The following is a 16,650-nucleotide window of genomic DNA, read 5'->3' as shown; positions in this document are numbered from 1 at the left end:
CAGTATAAAAACATGGTCTCCACTTTCAAGGAGTCTACTGTAATCTTGGGAAGCCAAGGATAACTTAAATGAATTAGAGAATAATATATACAAATAATTGCTAAATTGGGTGGCATAGGCTATAAAGTATTAAAGGAAGTCAGAGGCATAGGGGTTTTAATATATTTCGTATCTTTTAGCAACCCAATCAAGTCATGTTCCTGAGAAATACTGCTATATATCTCCTTCTCCATCTAGAGTGATGTAAATGGTTGCCACACAGTCAGATTCTTACCACAAAACCAATTCAGCTGCGGCTAAATCTCTGCCACAAGTGAAACTCCATGGTGTAGTGGAAAGAACATAAGATCTGGAGTCAGAAGACTTGCCCCTTATTAGCTGTGTGACCTTAGGCAAGTTGACCTGATAATAACAACAGAGGCCTATTGTCATCCCAGAGCACATAGCCAAGACATAAAGAGAACCTCTGAAGACTTATCAAAATGCAGGGCAACTACCCATTTTTGGTGATTCTTACAGGCACAAATGACACAAATGACAAAGCAGAAGGAATCTAACAAGTACTGGCCATCATTATCAAGTCTTGAGCAAGAAAATGAAGATAACAGAGAACAGACTGTGGTTTCTTCAAAGTTGTCCACTGGAATCAAGAGACATAAAAAGAAAAATTGATTTGGAAAGTGAAGAGTTGGCTCAGAATGTGGTATCTGACAGTGGGATTTGGACTTCTGGACCACAGCTTAAAATAAAGCTATGACAGACTCCTGGCCAAAGAAGGAATACAGCTGACAAAGACTGGGGATAATGTATTTTCCTGAAGTGTTGAAAAGAACTTTAAACTAAAAAGGATGGGAGGCGGAGACAACTGTCTGTGTATATCTTCCAAGCTAAATACCAAAGACAATAGTTAGGAGGGATTAGTAGTTAAGGCAGTCAGGAATTCAAGGGAAACAAAAACCAAGGAAGGATCTAGTAATAAACTCATGGCCTCAAATGTTTATATACAAATGGTGCACTTAGGAACTGAGCAAAAGGAATTAGCAAGGAGAAAAAATTGACCTTATAGGTATCAGAGAGTTGTCTAGATAAAAACCGTGATACTGTAGATGGGGATACATTAACCCTAAGAAATCACGTGTATAAAAGGGGGTGGGGTGAAGTAGCATTATATATTAGGGTTAGATTTTGAAGAAATCCAGGAGTGCAAGGGAGGAAGGATGGTAGAAAACATCTGAATAAAGGTCAGCAATGGTGGAAGAAACAAAAGACTACAGACCATGTCTAAATAGAAAGAGGCAATAAATGAGAAGCCTGGGAAATGGATCACACATCTGGTGCAGGAGCAAGATCCAATCATGAAGAAACCCTTCGATCATCTAAACATCTGCTGGAGCACTCTTTCTCTGCCCAAAGCGGAGCAGCTAACTTCCTGACCTGCTCTAAGGTTTGAGGAATCAACAAGAGGGCATTTTCTTCTGCATTTGATACTACTAGAGAGGAACTAGTTGCTTGGTTGTAAAGGACAGGAGCCTTGGGGGAAAGTGACCACTCCATCCGAGCATTGTGACAGAAGAGAAAAAAGTTGTTCAGAGTCTGAAAGCCATCCCAAACTTGGGGAAAAGAGATTTCAAAGGGCCCATAAGGATAGAGAAGATCTCACGTATCATATTCCTGCAGGGAAAATTAGTCAAAGAAGAACGGGAAACTGACAAAAAGGAAATTCTGAAAGAAAAAGGCATTTGTCTCAAGACGTTCATATGGATGATGCAGATATAAGGCTAACCAATTGAGATTTACTAAAAGAAATGTGCAAAAGGTGGAAGCAAACTCAGGTAATAGGATAAACAGAAAACTGTGCCAAAGTCCTGTAAATGTAATGTTAGGAATGGTGAAGCTCAGAATGAACTGATGCCATCAGGAAGGTAAAGGCAACGAGAAGGTTTTTTGTTGTTTTGTTTTAAAATCTACACTGGGAAGAAAGGGAGGATGCAGAAGAGTTCATAGAACCAAGGCTTGGAGTGGTCAGGTCAGTGATAACCAATAACATAGAGAAGTTTATTCACTTTGGTTTTCATTGTGTGCTGCAAATGACAGAACCAAATTCACTAATGGGAAACGGACACCAAAGGATGATTGAGGAAGTAGCAACTGAATGCCTTGTTACCTTTGATAAATTCAGATCATTTTGTCCAAACAAACTACATCCTTGTGTGCTGAAAGGAAAGAAAAGAATGAAAGAAAGGGAGAGAGAAGGAGGGGAGCAAAGAAGAAAGATAGGCAGGAAGGAAGGAGACTGAAAGAAGAAAAGAAGAGAAAGGGAAAAAAGAAAGAAGGAAAAAACACAAACATTTATTAAGTGTTTGCTGTATACCAGGTACTGTGCTAAGTGCTGGCAATGCCATGGTAACAACATGGTAGCAGTTTTGATTACTGAGTTTTTGTCTGGAATATTTGAAAGATCATGGAAAATGGGAGAGGTACTACAAGACTGGAGAAGAGCAAATGTTCTCCTGATTTTCAAAAAAGAGAAAACAAAAGAGTCTCCAAACTATAGACTAGTGAGCTTGACTTTGATTTCTGAGTATGCAAAGGCTCATTAAAGAGATATTTAGGAGATGTCTAGGAAGGAAACCATGATGACAAAGAGTGAACAGGGCTTCATCCAGCACAGGTCCCTTGAGTCTAACCATATTTCCTTTTTTTGACCATTATTAAACTAGTAGCTTGAGTTCACCTTGATTTTAGCAAGGTTCCTGATAAAGGGTTTCAGACTCTTCTTGTGGCAAAGATGGGGAGAGGAGGACTGGCTGTTAATACGAATGGATGTATTCAAGGCCCACTGCTGTCCCTGTGGCAGGAGGTCTCCAGAGCAGTGTCTCAGGACTTGGTGCTGATCTGGGCTCTTCCACATCTGTGTCAACGACTTGGACAAAGGCAGACATGGCGAACTCAGCCAAGAGGCAGAAGACACAGGGCTGTAAGGGATGGCTAACACACTAGATGACTGAGTCAGGATCCAAAAAGTTTTTGGTAGATTAGAGCACTGAGCAGATTCAAATGAGAAGAAATTCAATAGATATAAATGCAAAGGATTACATCTATGTTAAAAGAAAATCAACTTCCCAAGTCCAGGCTTGGACAGGCAGAGTCTGAAAGCAGTTGGTTTGAAAGGGATCATCTGCACCTCTGAGTAGACTGCAAACTGAAAATGGGTTAGGAGAGAGGGGCCTGAGGCTACAGAGAGGCACAACTTCCAGGAAGAAGGAGGTGATAGTCTGTCCTCTGCCCTGGCCAGACTGCATCTCAGATGTCGCATTCAGCTCTGGGCACACTGTTTAAGAAGGACACTGAGAACTTGGAGACCATCATTGGTGGAAGGTAACTAGGATGGTGAAGAGCCTGGAGTCCAAGTCATGTGAGCATCAACTGAAGGAACCAGGAGTGACTCTGAGAGCATGTGACACGCATGTCTAAGGACAGAAAGGGCTGTTGTGTGGAAGAAGGGTTCAATATTTTGTCTGGTCTTGGATGCAAAAAAAACAAACTTAGGCCTGATGTCACAAATAAACTTCCTAGAAATTGGAGTTATCCCAGAAGAGAAAGGGCTGCCCTGGGACAAGGAACATTCCCTCTCCTTGGAGGACTTTAAGTAAAGGTTGGATGGCTGTCATTGTTGGGTCCATCACAGGGAGGATTCCTTTCAGATATAGGTGGGATTTCATGACTTCTGTGGTCCTTCCCAAATTTAAAATCCCAAGATTCTGGAATTATCACAAAGCTCATCTTCACTGAATCTCTGAGACTAGAGAAAACCACTAGGGTTAGGGGCCAGGAAAAGAGGGCCAGGTGGGGAGTTTCCTTCTTCAGAATATTTGTGACTTGTCCTGCACCTCAGCCTACACTTTGTACTTGTGGATAAATGGCCTTGGGACAGTTGCCTGTCACTACTGAATCCCTAAATCACAGGCAGAAAAGTAGACCAGGGAGATGGGGGTGGCAAATCCTAGGGAGTAGTAACAATAAAACAGTCTGGACTTCTCTGGGTTGTTTGACTGTATATCTTTAACTTCTTAGCGGTACCTGATACATTCAATTGTCCAGATAGAAGAACAATATAAGGTCATCTTTGAAAGGGTAATACAATATGTTTCTTTTTTAATTCCTGACCTTAATCTGTAAATATATTTATGACAATCCAATTATTGGCTTATTGAGAACTGAGGAGACTATAGGGCACACAAAACCAGGATTCTAAGAAAATGATTCCTATTTCTGTAATAGTTCCAGCTTCCTGGGAAAACAGTTACACAGTCATCTTCCTAAAGGGCAATATTCTTACCCAAGATATGATCCATCTAATCCTGATTCCTCTGAACTCTGTCCAAGATAATGGTCAATCAACTTTTCTCTGGAGCTCTTTGGAGACAAGAAAAATTTCTTTTTAATATCATAGAAGATAGCATGCTAAAAACAGAGAAACTATGTTTTCAAGACAGCATCACTTAATGCCCTGAGAATTCAGAATGGCTCACTGTCCCTTGTTTATTGGAGAAAGAGCCAGAAACGCCAGATGAAAGAAAAACTTCATTATTAACACAGGAGTTAAAACTGGCCACCTAATAGTAAATTTTGTTGGTTTTTTTTTTTTTGCATGACAGTTTGATTACACTTTTTTTTTCAAGAAACACTTTCATTTAGAAATATTTTTTTTTTCCTTTGGAGTTTTACTTCCCAAACTTACAATATTGCTTTCATCACTGTAGTCTGCAGGGTCCCCGATGATATTAACTGCCACTAAAGCAACCTAAAATAAATTCAAAACAACAGAAATTAAACACAAAGGGTATGAGGCATTTTGGTCCTTTCAAAACAAACTACCATTCTGTACTTTTACTTTTCTCTAATTACACATAAGTGACTATTAAAAAGCTGAATGTAAAAGACTAACTTTTTCATCTGCCAAAAGCCAGAATGCTTAATATATAAAATGACTGCTCATGCTGTAGGTTGGATATAAAATAATATTATATTATTAAAAATAAATTTAATGAACTTTCAAAATTCCAATTTAGTGGGGAAAGGAAGGAGAAAGAACAAAGTAAAAAATGCACAGCAGAGAACAAAAGAAAATTTACAAGGAAGGAAGGAAAAGATTGACAGCTCTGAATACAATGTGTATTATTTATTATATAGGCTTTCTTGAAATGGAAATTTACTGTCGTATAATTTGAATCCTCTCATGTTCTGCTGTGCACATGGCAATGTTTTTTTCTTTTCTTATTTTCTATTTAAATTTATAATGTTACTTTTTATTTTCTTATTGTGTATTTAAGTTTAAAATAAATTAATAAAAATAAAACCATTTCAATTTCATTTAGGAAAAGAAAAACTGAAACACAAAATAACAAAAACCTTGGTCTCCACAGTAGACAGGGCCCAAGCTGGGCTGTTACAATTCTTTCTACCTTGTCTTTAATGCTAATAATATATCATTCATGTTTTAAAAAATCTTAGACTCCTATCAGTCACAGATTTCAATATTCTAAGGATTTGTGGCTACATTGGTATGGATCATTCCTCTATCCTGATTATGCCTCTGGGTTTTAGGAAGTGGTTGTTGTAGCTGAAAAGCTTCTAACCTGGAGGCCTGCTCAAGAGTGAGAAGCTGCTATTAATTTTGCTAAGCTGGGTCTCAGATAACAACATACATCCCACTGCTGGGCCCTGACTCAAAGTATTTCCAGCTTGGGAAGCCCTGTCAGGGTCCTGAACTTTGTAGGCAGTCTTTGAGAATGTAAGGTCACCTCCAGACCACATCAATTTCAAAGGTATTTTGCAGAGAAAAGCAATAGTAATGAAAAGCCTAGAGTTTTACTAATTATTTGGAAATGTGTGGATGAAACTTGCTAAAACCATGTTAATTAGAATATGTTTTAAAACAGATATGAAAATAGTTAATCCCCTAAGCTAAGTATTCAAGTCATATCTCTAAGCCAGAGGGAACCACTCAAGGGAATCATAAACAGCCCTGATTTCCCAGGAAACCATTCTCAATGCTTTGAAAGTGGCAAAACCTGATGCTTTTAGTCTCTTGCCATAGAGCTTGCTTAGGAAAGTAAAACAAGTGACCCATGTTTTACAATTCTGGCTCAATTTTGTTATTCTATATAGATATAGTCAAAACGCTTATTGATGTGTTCAAGAAGCCGGTGTGTCACTTGTGACAAGGAGGGATATGGGTATGTGTGGTAAATCTTTGTAACCATTTACTCACACAGGGTTGGGTTAAAATCCATTTCCATCATCAATTTGCAAGAGAGGAAACTGTTAAGAATAAGAAGTCAGGGGGTACTGATGGGATTCTAGAACAATCTATAATTTACAAATAATGCTTTCAATTTTTGACCAGGACAATCATTTCATAGAAGTTTGGTGAAGTTTAAATTCAGTTTGAGATTCTTTTATCAAAGATGCTATATTTAAGGAAAATATGGAAGAGTTTGCTTTGAAAATCAAATCATGTCCTTCATACCCCAAAGAATATGAACAGTTCTCAAAAGAAGAATCACAAACTATTAATAACCATATGAAAGAATGCTCCAATTGACCAATTAGAAGAGAAATGTAAATTGAAACTACTATAAGATTTTATTTTAGACCTAGCAAATTGGTAAAAGACGATAAAAGTTGGAAATAGTTGATGTAGGAGGAGCTAGGGGAAGGTAGGCACATTGGTGGCTCATGGCCAGCAGAACTGTAAATCAATATAACAACTTTGGAGAGTAATCTGGAATCGTGCCATCAAAATGACTGAAACGGGGCGGCCAGGTAGCACAGCAAGTAAGAGCACCAGCTCCAGGGTTGGGACGACCTGGAGATCGAATCCCGGGCTCGGACACTCAGCACCACACCCAGAAATAACTGGCCATGTAACCTCGAGCAAGTTACTTAACCCCGATTGCTTAAAAAAAAAAAATAAAAAAAAATGACTTAAACGTGCATATCCTCTGACTCAGAAATCTCATTACGAGGCATATGCCCCCCAACCCCAGGAGTCATTGACAAGGAGAAAGGTTACATACACTCCAAAATATTTAGAGCAACACTTTTTGTAGTAGCTGAGAATTGTAAACAAAGTTTAGCCCACTGTTAAACAAACTGTGATACATGAACATAATGGTATATTACTGTGCTGTAAGAAATGATGAACACAACACAGAGAATCATGAATTACTGCATTACTTCACACACAGTGAAATAAGCAAGTCAAGGAAACAATAAACAATGACTACAACAACGTAAATGGAAAAAACCCACCACAACAAAACAATCAAAAGTGAATGTAGCAAAATTACAAGAACCAAGCATGGCCCCAAAGAAGAGATCTGAGAAGACCACACCTGTGTAACACAGCATGTTTTCCGACTTTGGTGATGGATGGATGGATCAGTGTTGTTGATTATTTAAAAAATGTTATTGTTACATAGAAAGGCTCTTTGGGGAGAAGGGGAGGAAGGATACTTCAGAGGAATTTTGATGATATAAAAGCAAAAGGTACAAAAAATTATTTTTAAAAAAGAAAAAGAAATCACAATATGGTATCTTGACCATACTAGGCAAAAAATTTTAAAAAGGTATTAAAGCTAGGGAAGAAGATCGATTAATCTTACCTGGTTATACAAGTTGTACCTATTGACATGATTTTTATGAAAAATCAGCTTGAGAAATTGTCCTACGGCATCCACATAAACTGATTTTAGTTCTCGAGCCTTACATCCTGTCTTTTCATTGTCACAGAGAGACACATAACTGCAAGGATCAAACAAAATTAAAGAATTTTATTTCTATAAGATGCACAATTAAGTAAATGGTTCCTTTGTTCCTACTGGATTCTCAGGTTAAAAACCAAACCAAATACCCAATGCAGTAAAAACTGGGGAAAAAAAAGAATCACCATATATGGATGAGTAACTGATTATTGTCTGGAGCCACAGACTTCTTAGGGAAAAGCTCTACCTCTAAAAAGCCAAATGAAAACCAGCACTAAAAGCACAGCAATGTGGCTTAAATATTCTAACAGCGCATATGAATAAACTGACAATGTTATGTCAATATGAACCCAGTTGGCAGTTCATACCAAGAGTCAATCTATATTTTATGTAGCATCAGAAACACATTCTTGAGTAATGATTCAGCTTTTAGGAATTATGTTCTTTCTATATGCACAGCTACTGCTTATTCATGAATAGGGAATGAACTATCTGAATAAACCAAACCTTATTTCCATGATTATTAAAAGCACAAAAAACAGGTACTAAAGCTCTATGTCTAAGAAATAATGTGAATTTTGACATAGGGAGAAATTCAGATCATAAGACTAACTAAAGTTAAGAATTAACTTTGTACTTTCATTCTCACCCAAGTCTTCGAAACCGCTCTGCTTGGTATGGTGCAAAGTATTCGGGCAAACTGTCGCTAATGTAGAACTCAATTTTACTGGAAATCATATACTGATGAGCAAGTAACTGAAGTTTTCGAACTCGGCATCTCTCCACCATCTGAAGGACAATTTCTTGGGGAAACTGGCAAAATCTGAAAGAGAATGTTTCTTCTTTGAACTTTCACTGCAAATTAAGTTTGCATTTATAGACCTGCCTTCTAGATTGCCACTTGACTTGAGAATTTTCAGTGAAACATTCTGAAATCCCTAACTTCCTAACTATGCAAAGTATGTCGGGATTAAAAGATTCCATCCAGGAGTGAATGCCCTCTAAAGGATGTCATGATGATTGGTTGAAGGAACTGCGTAAGGTTAGCTCAGAGTAGAAGAGATCTGAATCTGAAGGGCTGTTTCCATGGAAGAAAGGTTAGAGTTGTTCTTGGTCTGAGGGCCAAACTAGGAGCAAAATGGAAAAGCCACAAAAACACAACAGAATGGGCTTTTACTCCTTGGGATAGCTCTCCTGAACTTGCAGAGTTAACTCTGTCCCAATCTTGGGGGACTTCATTGAAGAATACTTTCCCCTGCCTTCCTGAGACATGTTCAACCTCAGGGAATTTGCCTATGTTGAAGTCAGGGGGCCACTGGGACACACTTAGCTGAGACTCAGTGGTAAACAAGCAGTATGCATTTTATGTAGGTAAATGTTCTAGAGTCAAGGCAAGTCTAGGTATTGCCCACCTTAAGAAAACACCCTATCAACTTACAAAACATATAAACGGAGAGAGCTCTGGTATTATAATTTGTTCATTAGTTTCAGTCATGACTGACTCCTTGTGATCTCATCTTCTTGGCAGAGACAATGGAGTGGTTTGCCATTTCCATTTCCAACTCATTTTATAGATGAGGAAACTAAGGCAAACAGAGTGAAGTGACTTGCCCAGGGTCACACAGCTAGTAAGTGGCTGAAACCAGATTCGAACTCAAGAGAAGTCTTCCTGACTTCAAGTTGGGTGCTCTATCCACTGTACCATCTAGCTGCCCTATCATCAGGAGGAGTCCTTTCTATGGTAGGGTCTCTCATGTATATAAGTGGCTTTAAAAACCCAAACAAGTTCTTAGCGGAAAGCTAAAGAGTTGGATGTCCAGCTGGCTCCTGTCAACATTAGGCCACAGTAACTGACAAACTTTGACTCAGCAATCATTATTACATGCCAATTGAGCATCAAGTATAGTGAAGACCTTGGGAATGCAAATGCAGAGATAACAGACCCTTTAATGCAGGTGAAGATGGTACACAAAGAACCTATGAGCCAAGGGCAAGAGAGGGTTAGGTAAAGTACGGCACTAACACTTAATGGCTCTGAGATGTCAGCTGGCTGGGGTCTCTGTTCACTGATGGAGAACACAGTCCAAAACCCCCTACCCTAGCCCCTTAGAAGATGATCTTCCTACGGTGCTATGGCTGTGACTTTTATCACTAGCCTTTCTGCTTTCAGCTAGGCTGGCTCCCATGTGACAGATACACAATCTGTCTCAGCTGACCAAGTCTAGACTGAGGCTTGGTAAGAGCAAAGAGAGCACGGGCCCCAATGACAGAGTCTTTAAGAGCCCAGGATAATCTTGGAACTACCGAAAAATGCCAGAGGAAGACTTTAGTGAGGGACAAAAAAGTGATTCAATTTAAAACAAGTCAACTTGTACTCAACTTTTTAACATGACATATGCTTGTATGAATCATTTTAACATATCAAATGCAGGAATTTCCATTTAGATTTGGGAAACAAATCTTATTCCTCTGATGGTAACAAAGCTGGTCAGATACACCCAAGAACAGAGAAGAGGTCAACTGTACAAATAGTACGAGATATTATAAAGATGACATTAGTCATAGAAAAAAGACCTCTCTTGGACAAAAAGTAACCCAGAAAGAGGACTTAAGATTTCAGGAACAGACTGAAGTCAGAGGCTGTGATAGTAATGGCAATTAAAGATTCCCCTGTATTGGCTTGGTTTTCAAATTGATTGTGTTAAAACCCAGAGTTTGTTAATCCCACCTGTGGGATGGGCTTGTTGATGTGAAAAGAAAGTCCTGAACTGGGAGGAGCTGGTGAGGTAGATTTGGAGAGACACTAGAGAGAGGCAGAAGATCTTTTTGGAAGCAGCACCTCGTGGAGAGAGAGAGACTAAGAGAATTGCTGGTGGCCGCTTTGAATTGCCCTGGACTTTTGAGACCTGCCCCCTGAGCTGCCAAGGACTGAGGAGACATGGCTGTTTTGCTGGTACTTTGTCTGTCTGTTTTGATGTCATTTTGCCAGATTTGTCCACTGGTGAAAGACTGTCCTTTTGTTGAAGAAGTCCTGGAACCTGGCTGTTCGCTAAGAAGGCCTGCGACTGTCCTGCAGACAGAGAGTGAATACTGTCCACTGGTGAGGGACAGTACTGTTGTTGCAGGGGTCTGGAGACTGTCCTGCAGACAGAATGAATACTGTCCACTGGTGAGGGACAGTGCTGTTGTTGCAGGGGTCTGGGAGCCTTTCTGTTGGTTCAGAAGCCCTGAAGAAGGATTTTCTTGTTGTATGTTTACAGAAATCCTGGGAGAGGGCTTTGCTAATGTGTTCAGGGGTTCTAGGACTGTTCTACAGACAGAGGATAAATTCATGAAGGGACTGGCAATGTATCTTATGGCCTTGCTAAGCCTTGTCTCTCCAGGAACTAAGATTGCTGAGAACTTGCCTCGTGTCAAGATGAAGAAAAGACCTCCATTTGGGTATTAAGTGCTGTGTTTAAACTTGATGTAACTCTGGGGTAGATTCAATTGTGATCCAGGGGTGGGGAACTTTTGACCTTTTAGTGTTCTATGGTTGAGCAAATGAATGTATTTTACTTATGTTTGGAAACTAATCTCCATTTGAGAAGAGGGGCTTTGTGGTGGACTTAATTAAGGTATAGCCTAGGGGTGGAGAAGTATTTAGAACAGAGACTTTGTAATTGATTGAATGATTGGAAGGTCCTGGGGTGGGGTAGTACTTGGAGATTATTTAATCACACTTAGTAAATGCTGTATTTTGAATGATGTCATGTTTTGATCTTCTCTGTTCTGGGTTTGTTACTGAATAAAATAGAGAGCACCTATGCTGGTATTTTGAACCTGGGAAGTTGCCTTTGCTTGGTATTACATTACAGAGGCTTGGTAGTAGGATAAGGAATACTTACATAGGTTTTAAGATACAGTTGAAATACATCTATCATTAGGTGGGGTGTTATTTAAAGGTAGGCAGGTTACTATCACTTAAAGTGCAGTGGAGGTGGGTCTTATGATCACTTCACAGATTCTTGATCATTTAATTTACAATCAAATTAGGGGCCTAGAATTCAAGATAACACACACTATCCCTAAGTAACAGAATGTTGTTACCTCACCCTCCATTTCTTTTTCATTCACCTTGGTGATCTCCATCCATTAACAGTTGGTGCATGGACCATTAATTCTTTTGCACTGAAACCATCTTCATGTCCAGATGAACTGACGACTACAAACCCAATCTTGTGTGGCATTCTGTACAGTTGGGCTGTTCATAAAAATAAAAGAGATTTTTTTAAAGTAAAAGAACCTATAGAAATATCAGAATCATGACAATATTTGTTATTAATTCGTATCATGACTTAATTTAGACATGAGTAATTCAGCCTGATTTCAGGAAAACAAAATTAAAATAAGTCTCATGAATTGTTTTCTTCAAAATAGTTTCTAAACATTATCTTTTCATCAATCTATTTCTATAGACTGCTTTAACTTTATTATACAAGGTAGTGTTATTTTTTGCTTTATCTTTTCTAAAGTTAAAAAAGTTACATGGGCTATATAAGGAGAAAAGATAATCTAATCAATGGGACAATTGTTTACCAAAGGAAAAAGTGAGAGTAGAGAAGAAAAAAGTAGGAAAGCAGGGATCAATCAGAAATCTAGCCTAAAAATTTATTGAACTTAATTTCACTGAATAATTATTCAATTTTCAATGTGTTTGGAGGGCAAAGAAGCATCCATGAGTAAAATCTCATCACAAGCAGGCAGTGAATTTAAATCTAGATTCTTAATATTAAACGCAAATATATATATGAAATTACCTGGTGGTTTTCTGTTAATCCTAACAAAGATAAGATCATTGGAAGCAGCATGGTATAATGGAGTGCTCAACTTGGAGGCAGGAAGACTTGCCTTCAAACTCAGCCTCTAAAACACTTCTTAGTTTTGTGTTTTGCCGACGGGCATTTAATATCTAAGCTTCCTCATCTGTAAAATGGGAATAGTGTCTGTAGTGCCTCCCTCAGAGTGTTGTTATAGGGCTTAAATGAAGTCATGTTAAGTCAAGCACTCTTCAAAAGTTAAGCTGTGTAAACAGCAGTTATTATTGCTGTTAGCTATGTGACCTTCACTTGGCCAAGCCTCAGTTTCTTCACCTGTAAAATGGCACCGTCGTCTATTCTGACAGGCTGTTGTAAAGCTCCAATAACAATGCATATTCAGGTGCTTTATAAGATTATAGAGCACTGTATGAGAGTGAGGTAATGATCTGGCACTGGGGATGTTTACTGGACTGCGTGAATACTAGTAAATGAAAACCAGACTGCGAACCATTATTAAAGATCTAGTCAGTTATTCTTACTGCCATGCATGCTAATGATGCTCTGTGATACTCCACAAGGTTCAATCTTGCTGGCATGAGGCCTCCTGCTGCCAGCACAGATCCCAATCTCTCAGCCTTCAGTACTGGTTGCTGGCCCTCCTTCTGATCAGCCTCTGACTCTGGCTGGGCTGACCTTCAGACAGAGGGTGCTACACCCACAATCAAAGCTTGTCCAGCCTGCCTGGACCTGCCACAGCTAGTTCTCCACTGGCATAGCCTTCAGAGTCCAAAGGCAGCACCATGCTGAGGCAATTAATGTAGCATGAAGTGAGAGTATTCATTTTTTCTTTATTTTTAGTTTTAAAAACACTATCCTTTCCTCCACCCTTCTCCCCACTCACAGAGAAGAGAAGTATGATGCCCCTCATACACATGAAACATGCATGCAAAACACTTTTCTACATTAGCCTAGTATAGAACAACTTTAGCCGAGGACAATAATGATGATAAGGGTGTTGTTGATAACGCTATACAAAACTTACTACAGGATGTCATAAAAAAAAAAAAAAGCATGGCGAACATGTCCAGCCAAACCACAGCAAGGAAAGGGGGCATTAAGGAAATCAGCAATGACCCGGTTTTAGAAAATGCTCAGTACCCGAGAACGAGGAAGGTTATCACTGAAAAATGTTATTAGTAATGACTAAAGATTTGAAGTCACCCATTAAAACAAGACTTCAGCATTTCTGAATCCAAGTCCCCTCGGGATGCCTCCTCACCTTCTGGAAGTGACTCAATGTTCTGAGAAGCTATGGTATCAAAATGTAAATTTTAGTAGGTCGTCTCTACAAGATGGCAGACCAGGTGGTATGTCTGTCCTCTGAGGACCAGCTGGGGGGAGACCATGTGGTGACTTTTTTTCTACCCAACCATAACATCTAACTGTCTACTAAAGTTGTATGTATGTGTGTGAGAGTATGTGTGCTATATGTGTATGCATAGCATGCACACATGAGATGTATATGTGAACACATATAGCATGTATTATGTGTGTATACGTGTATGTAGTATGTATTTGTATGAGTGTGTGTGTGTGTGGTGGCATAGGGGATGTAGACTTTGGAATGGGAATTGATGGAGCAGACATATTACTGAAACTGGGTTTTTCAAAATTATTAGAGAATTCTGGGGGCAGCTAGGTGGTGCAGTGAATAGAGCACCGGCCCTGGAGTCAGGAGGACCTGAGTCCAAATCTGACTTCAGACACTTAACACACACACACACACACACACACACACACACACACACACACACTCTAGCTGTGTGACCCTGGGCAAGTCACTTAACCCCAAACTGCCCTCCAAAAAAAAAAAAAACTATTAGAGAGTTCTGAAGTGGAAAAACCCATCAAAATAGAAATCCCACATTGATAGGACATGCTGTGGTTGCTAAAGTGCTTTACCTACCTTTTCTAATTTGACCCTCTGAAGTGGAGAAAAGAAGGCTCTATTACTAATTTACCAATGAAGAAAGTGTGACTTGGAGAGGCTAAGAAACCCAGGAATGGCTACATAGTGTGTGGTCAGCTATGGAGCCCAGACTTGTTTCCAGACCTGCAGACTCCAAAGCCAATTCTTTTCCCCCTCACTTGTCCACTTACACTTTTTTAGAACCTTTTCAGCAACACTGTTATTATAACTAATCATCTGAAAGCATCATCCGCTTCTCATCCTGACACATCTAACAATGTCCATATTATATACCCAAGAGCCCTCTTTTTGTGAGTCGCCCAAGCACTGCAGGGATTACTTGGGCAGTAATTATATCCACAACTAGAAGAAGTAAAGCTGTTTTTACAGGCCAGAAAAAAATGCCATAAGCATTCAGTGAGAGCCCAAGTTTTGCTAAATAGTTATTAGAATGGACATCCAGCCCAAAGGGCCTGCTGAGTCCCATGCAACCACATGTATGCCTGTTATATTACTCAGCAATATTCCTAAGTAACCAGTGTCAGATTCTCCCTGGGCATTTCTATTAAGCCGCCGCAGTAGTAATAGTACCCAGTGGTAACAAACAATTTTTTTCTTTATGTAAAGTCTACTTTATGCATTTGGTTTTACCTGTATGGCTAGAGATCAATTTAGCAACAAATGACAAGGTAGAAGAAAAACAAAACCTATTTCCATGTTTTCTTTTCAAGAAAATTTAAATTTTGCACAAGGAAACATCAATACTTTAGTATCAAGCAATTTTATGTACTCAAAGAAATTGAAAAATCTATAGCCCAAATCTCCAAAGGCTCCATAACCTAACAAAGGTGAGATAAGAGGAGCTGTTTTCTACAAAAATGAAAGGGCTGGTTAGGATCTGGAGCTGAAAACAGAATCTGTGACAACTTACATGCAATTCTAATTTAGTACAAGGTACGTGTTTGCCTAGAAGAAATTCAAGGATGCATGAAAAGGAAAAGAAAATTGATTCTATACACCCTGAATGAATTTGGAGCGTGCCACTCAAGCAGGTATGAGATTGGAGCACCTATGGCTCTATGGGCAAGTGACCAAAGTGCGACCTGAAAGCTTTCACTTTCATATCACCCTGTGAATCGCTCCAGCCCCTCTTGATTACTTCTGGTGCCACTGGGAGGGTCAAATGAGAAGCTGCCAACACAAGGCCTGGTAGGAGGGCTTTTCTGCTAAAGCAGAAGATGAGGGCCCTAAGCCCCCCACATACTTTTCCGGCTTGGGATACATCTTGTTACTCACTTCAAGAAGCTGCACTTGGCCCGAGTGGGTGATAAGCCTTCTACTGATATGCAATGCCTGCATGCCCTGGACATGGGTTCTTAACCTGGGATCTGTGATCTTTTTTAAAGAAGTATTTTGGTAACTATTTTGAGAGAACTGGTTTCCTTTGTAATCCTATGCATTTCTGGTAGTTAAAAACATGATTCAGAGGGGTCCAAAGACTTCCCCACTGTCAAAAAGGCACAAAAAAGGTTAAGAAGTCCTGCTTTAGGAGATGGTTTTCTGAGCTGTGGTGACCAAAGGAGATAAACCATCCCTCCATAACCAACCCCCGATGAGTCTCTGTGCCATGCTAGGCTGGTTCTAGGACAAGATACAAACACTGTTCACTGAAGGCTCCTCCTTGAAGCCTCTTCAGATGACTGAGAACTGCCAGAGTTTGGCCTTCAAGCATGCCATGAGACACCAGAGGTGCAGACATCAGTGGAGGACATAGCCCCCAGGGTCTAGGAAGGAAAATACTCTGCAAACCTTTGGTCCTCCAAAGACAAGAGTGCACATCCTCACTAGCCCCAGATGGGAGGGAGACACTCCCAGTTCTCTCTTAAATTCTGCTTCTTCAAATAGGGGGAATACCAGGAAACCCTGAGAGAAAGTCAATGTCCTCCAGCTCCCATGTCAATAACAGTTTAGGTTTTACCAAGCCCCTTCTTCATAACTACCCTGTGAGGCAGGTACTACAGATATAAAAGTGAGCATTTTACGACTCAAGAAATTGAGGCTCTGATTGTTCCTTAGGATCAAAGACTTAGAAGTGGAAGGGGCCTTAGAGAAA

General features: G+C 39.6%; 1 protein-coding gene across 3 annotated transcripts in view; it reads right to left on the bottom strand.

Moving 5' to 3' along the window:
- Positions 1 to 16,650, bottom strand: part of CEP104 (centrosomal protein 104) — a 44,769-nt gene that overhangs the window by 23,824 nt on the left and 4,295 nt on the right. For 2 of the 3 annotated variants that reach the window (XM_069079267.1, XM_069079266.1), the window contains exons 2-6: positions 11,886 to 12,012; positions 8,419 to 8,592; positions 7,671 to 7,809; positions 4,742 to 4,804; positions 4,340 to 4,416 (exon numbers count right to left, since the gene is read on the bottom strand). In XM_069079267.1, coding sequence (XP_068935368.1) covers positions 4,340 to 4,416; positions 4,742 to 4,804; positions 7,671 to 7,809; positions 8,419 to 8,592; positions 11,886 to 11,998 — 566 coding nt within the window. In that variant the 5' untranslated portion in view covers positions 11,999 to 12,012. Of the gene's footprint in view, positions 1 to 4,339; positions 4,417 to 4,741; positions 4,805 to 7,670; positions 7,810 to 8,418; positions 8,593 to 11,863; positions 12,013 to 16,650 lie in introns of those variants that run through there. The other variant, XM_069079268.1, reaches the window with a different exon arrangement.

Source organism: Petaurus breviceps, unplaced genomic scaffold (assembly GCF_028583685.1).
Source record: "Petaurus breviceps papuanus isolate PSGF00001 unplaced genomic scaffold, PetGlider_PUasm1.0 91041, whole genome shotgun sequence".
Taxonomy (NCBI): domain Eukaryota; kingdom Metazoa; phylum Chordata; class Mammalia; order Diprotodontia; family Petauridae; genus Petaurus; species Petaurus breviceps.
Note: the sequence above shows the minus strand (reverse complement) of the source record. Positions and strands in the feature narration are given on the sequence as shown.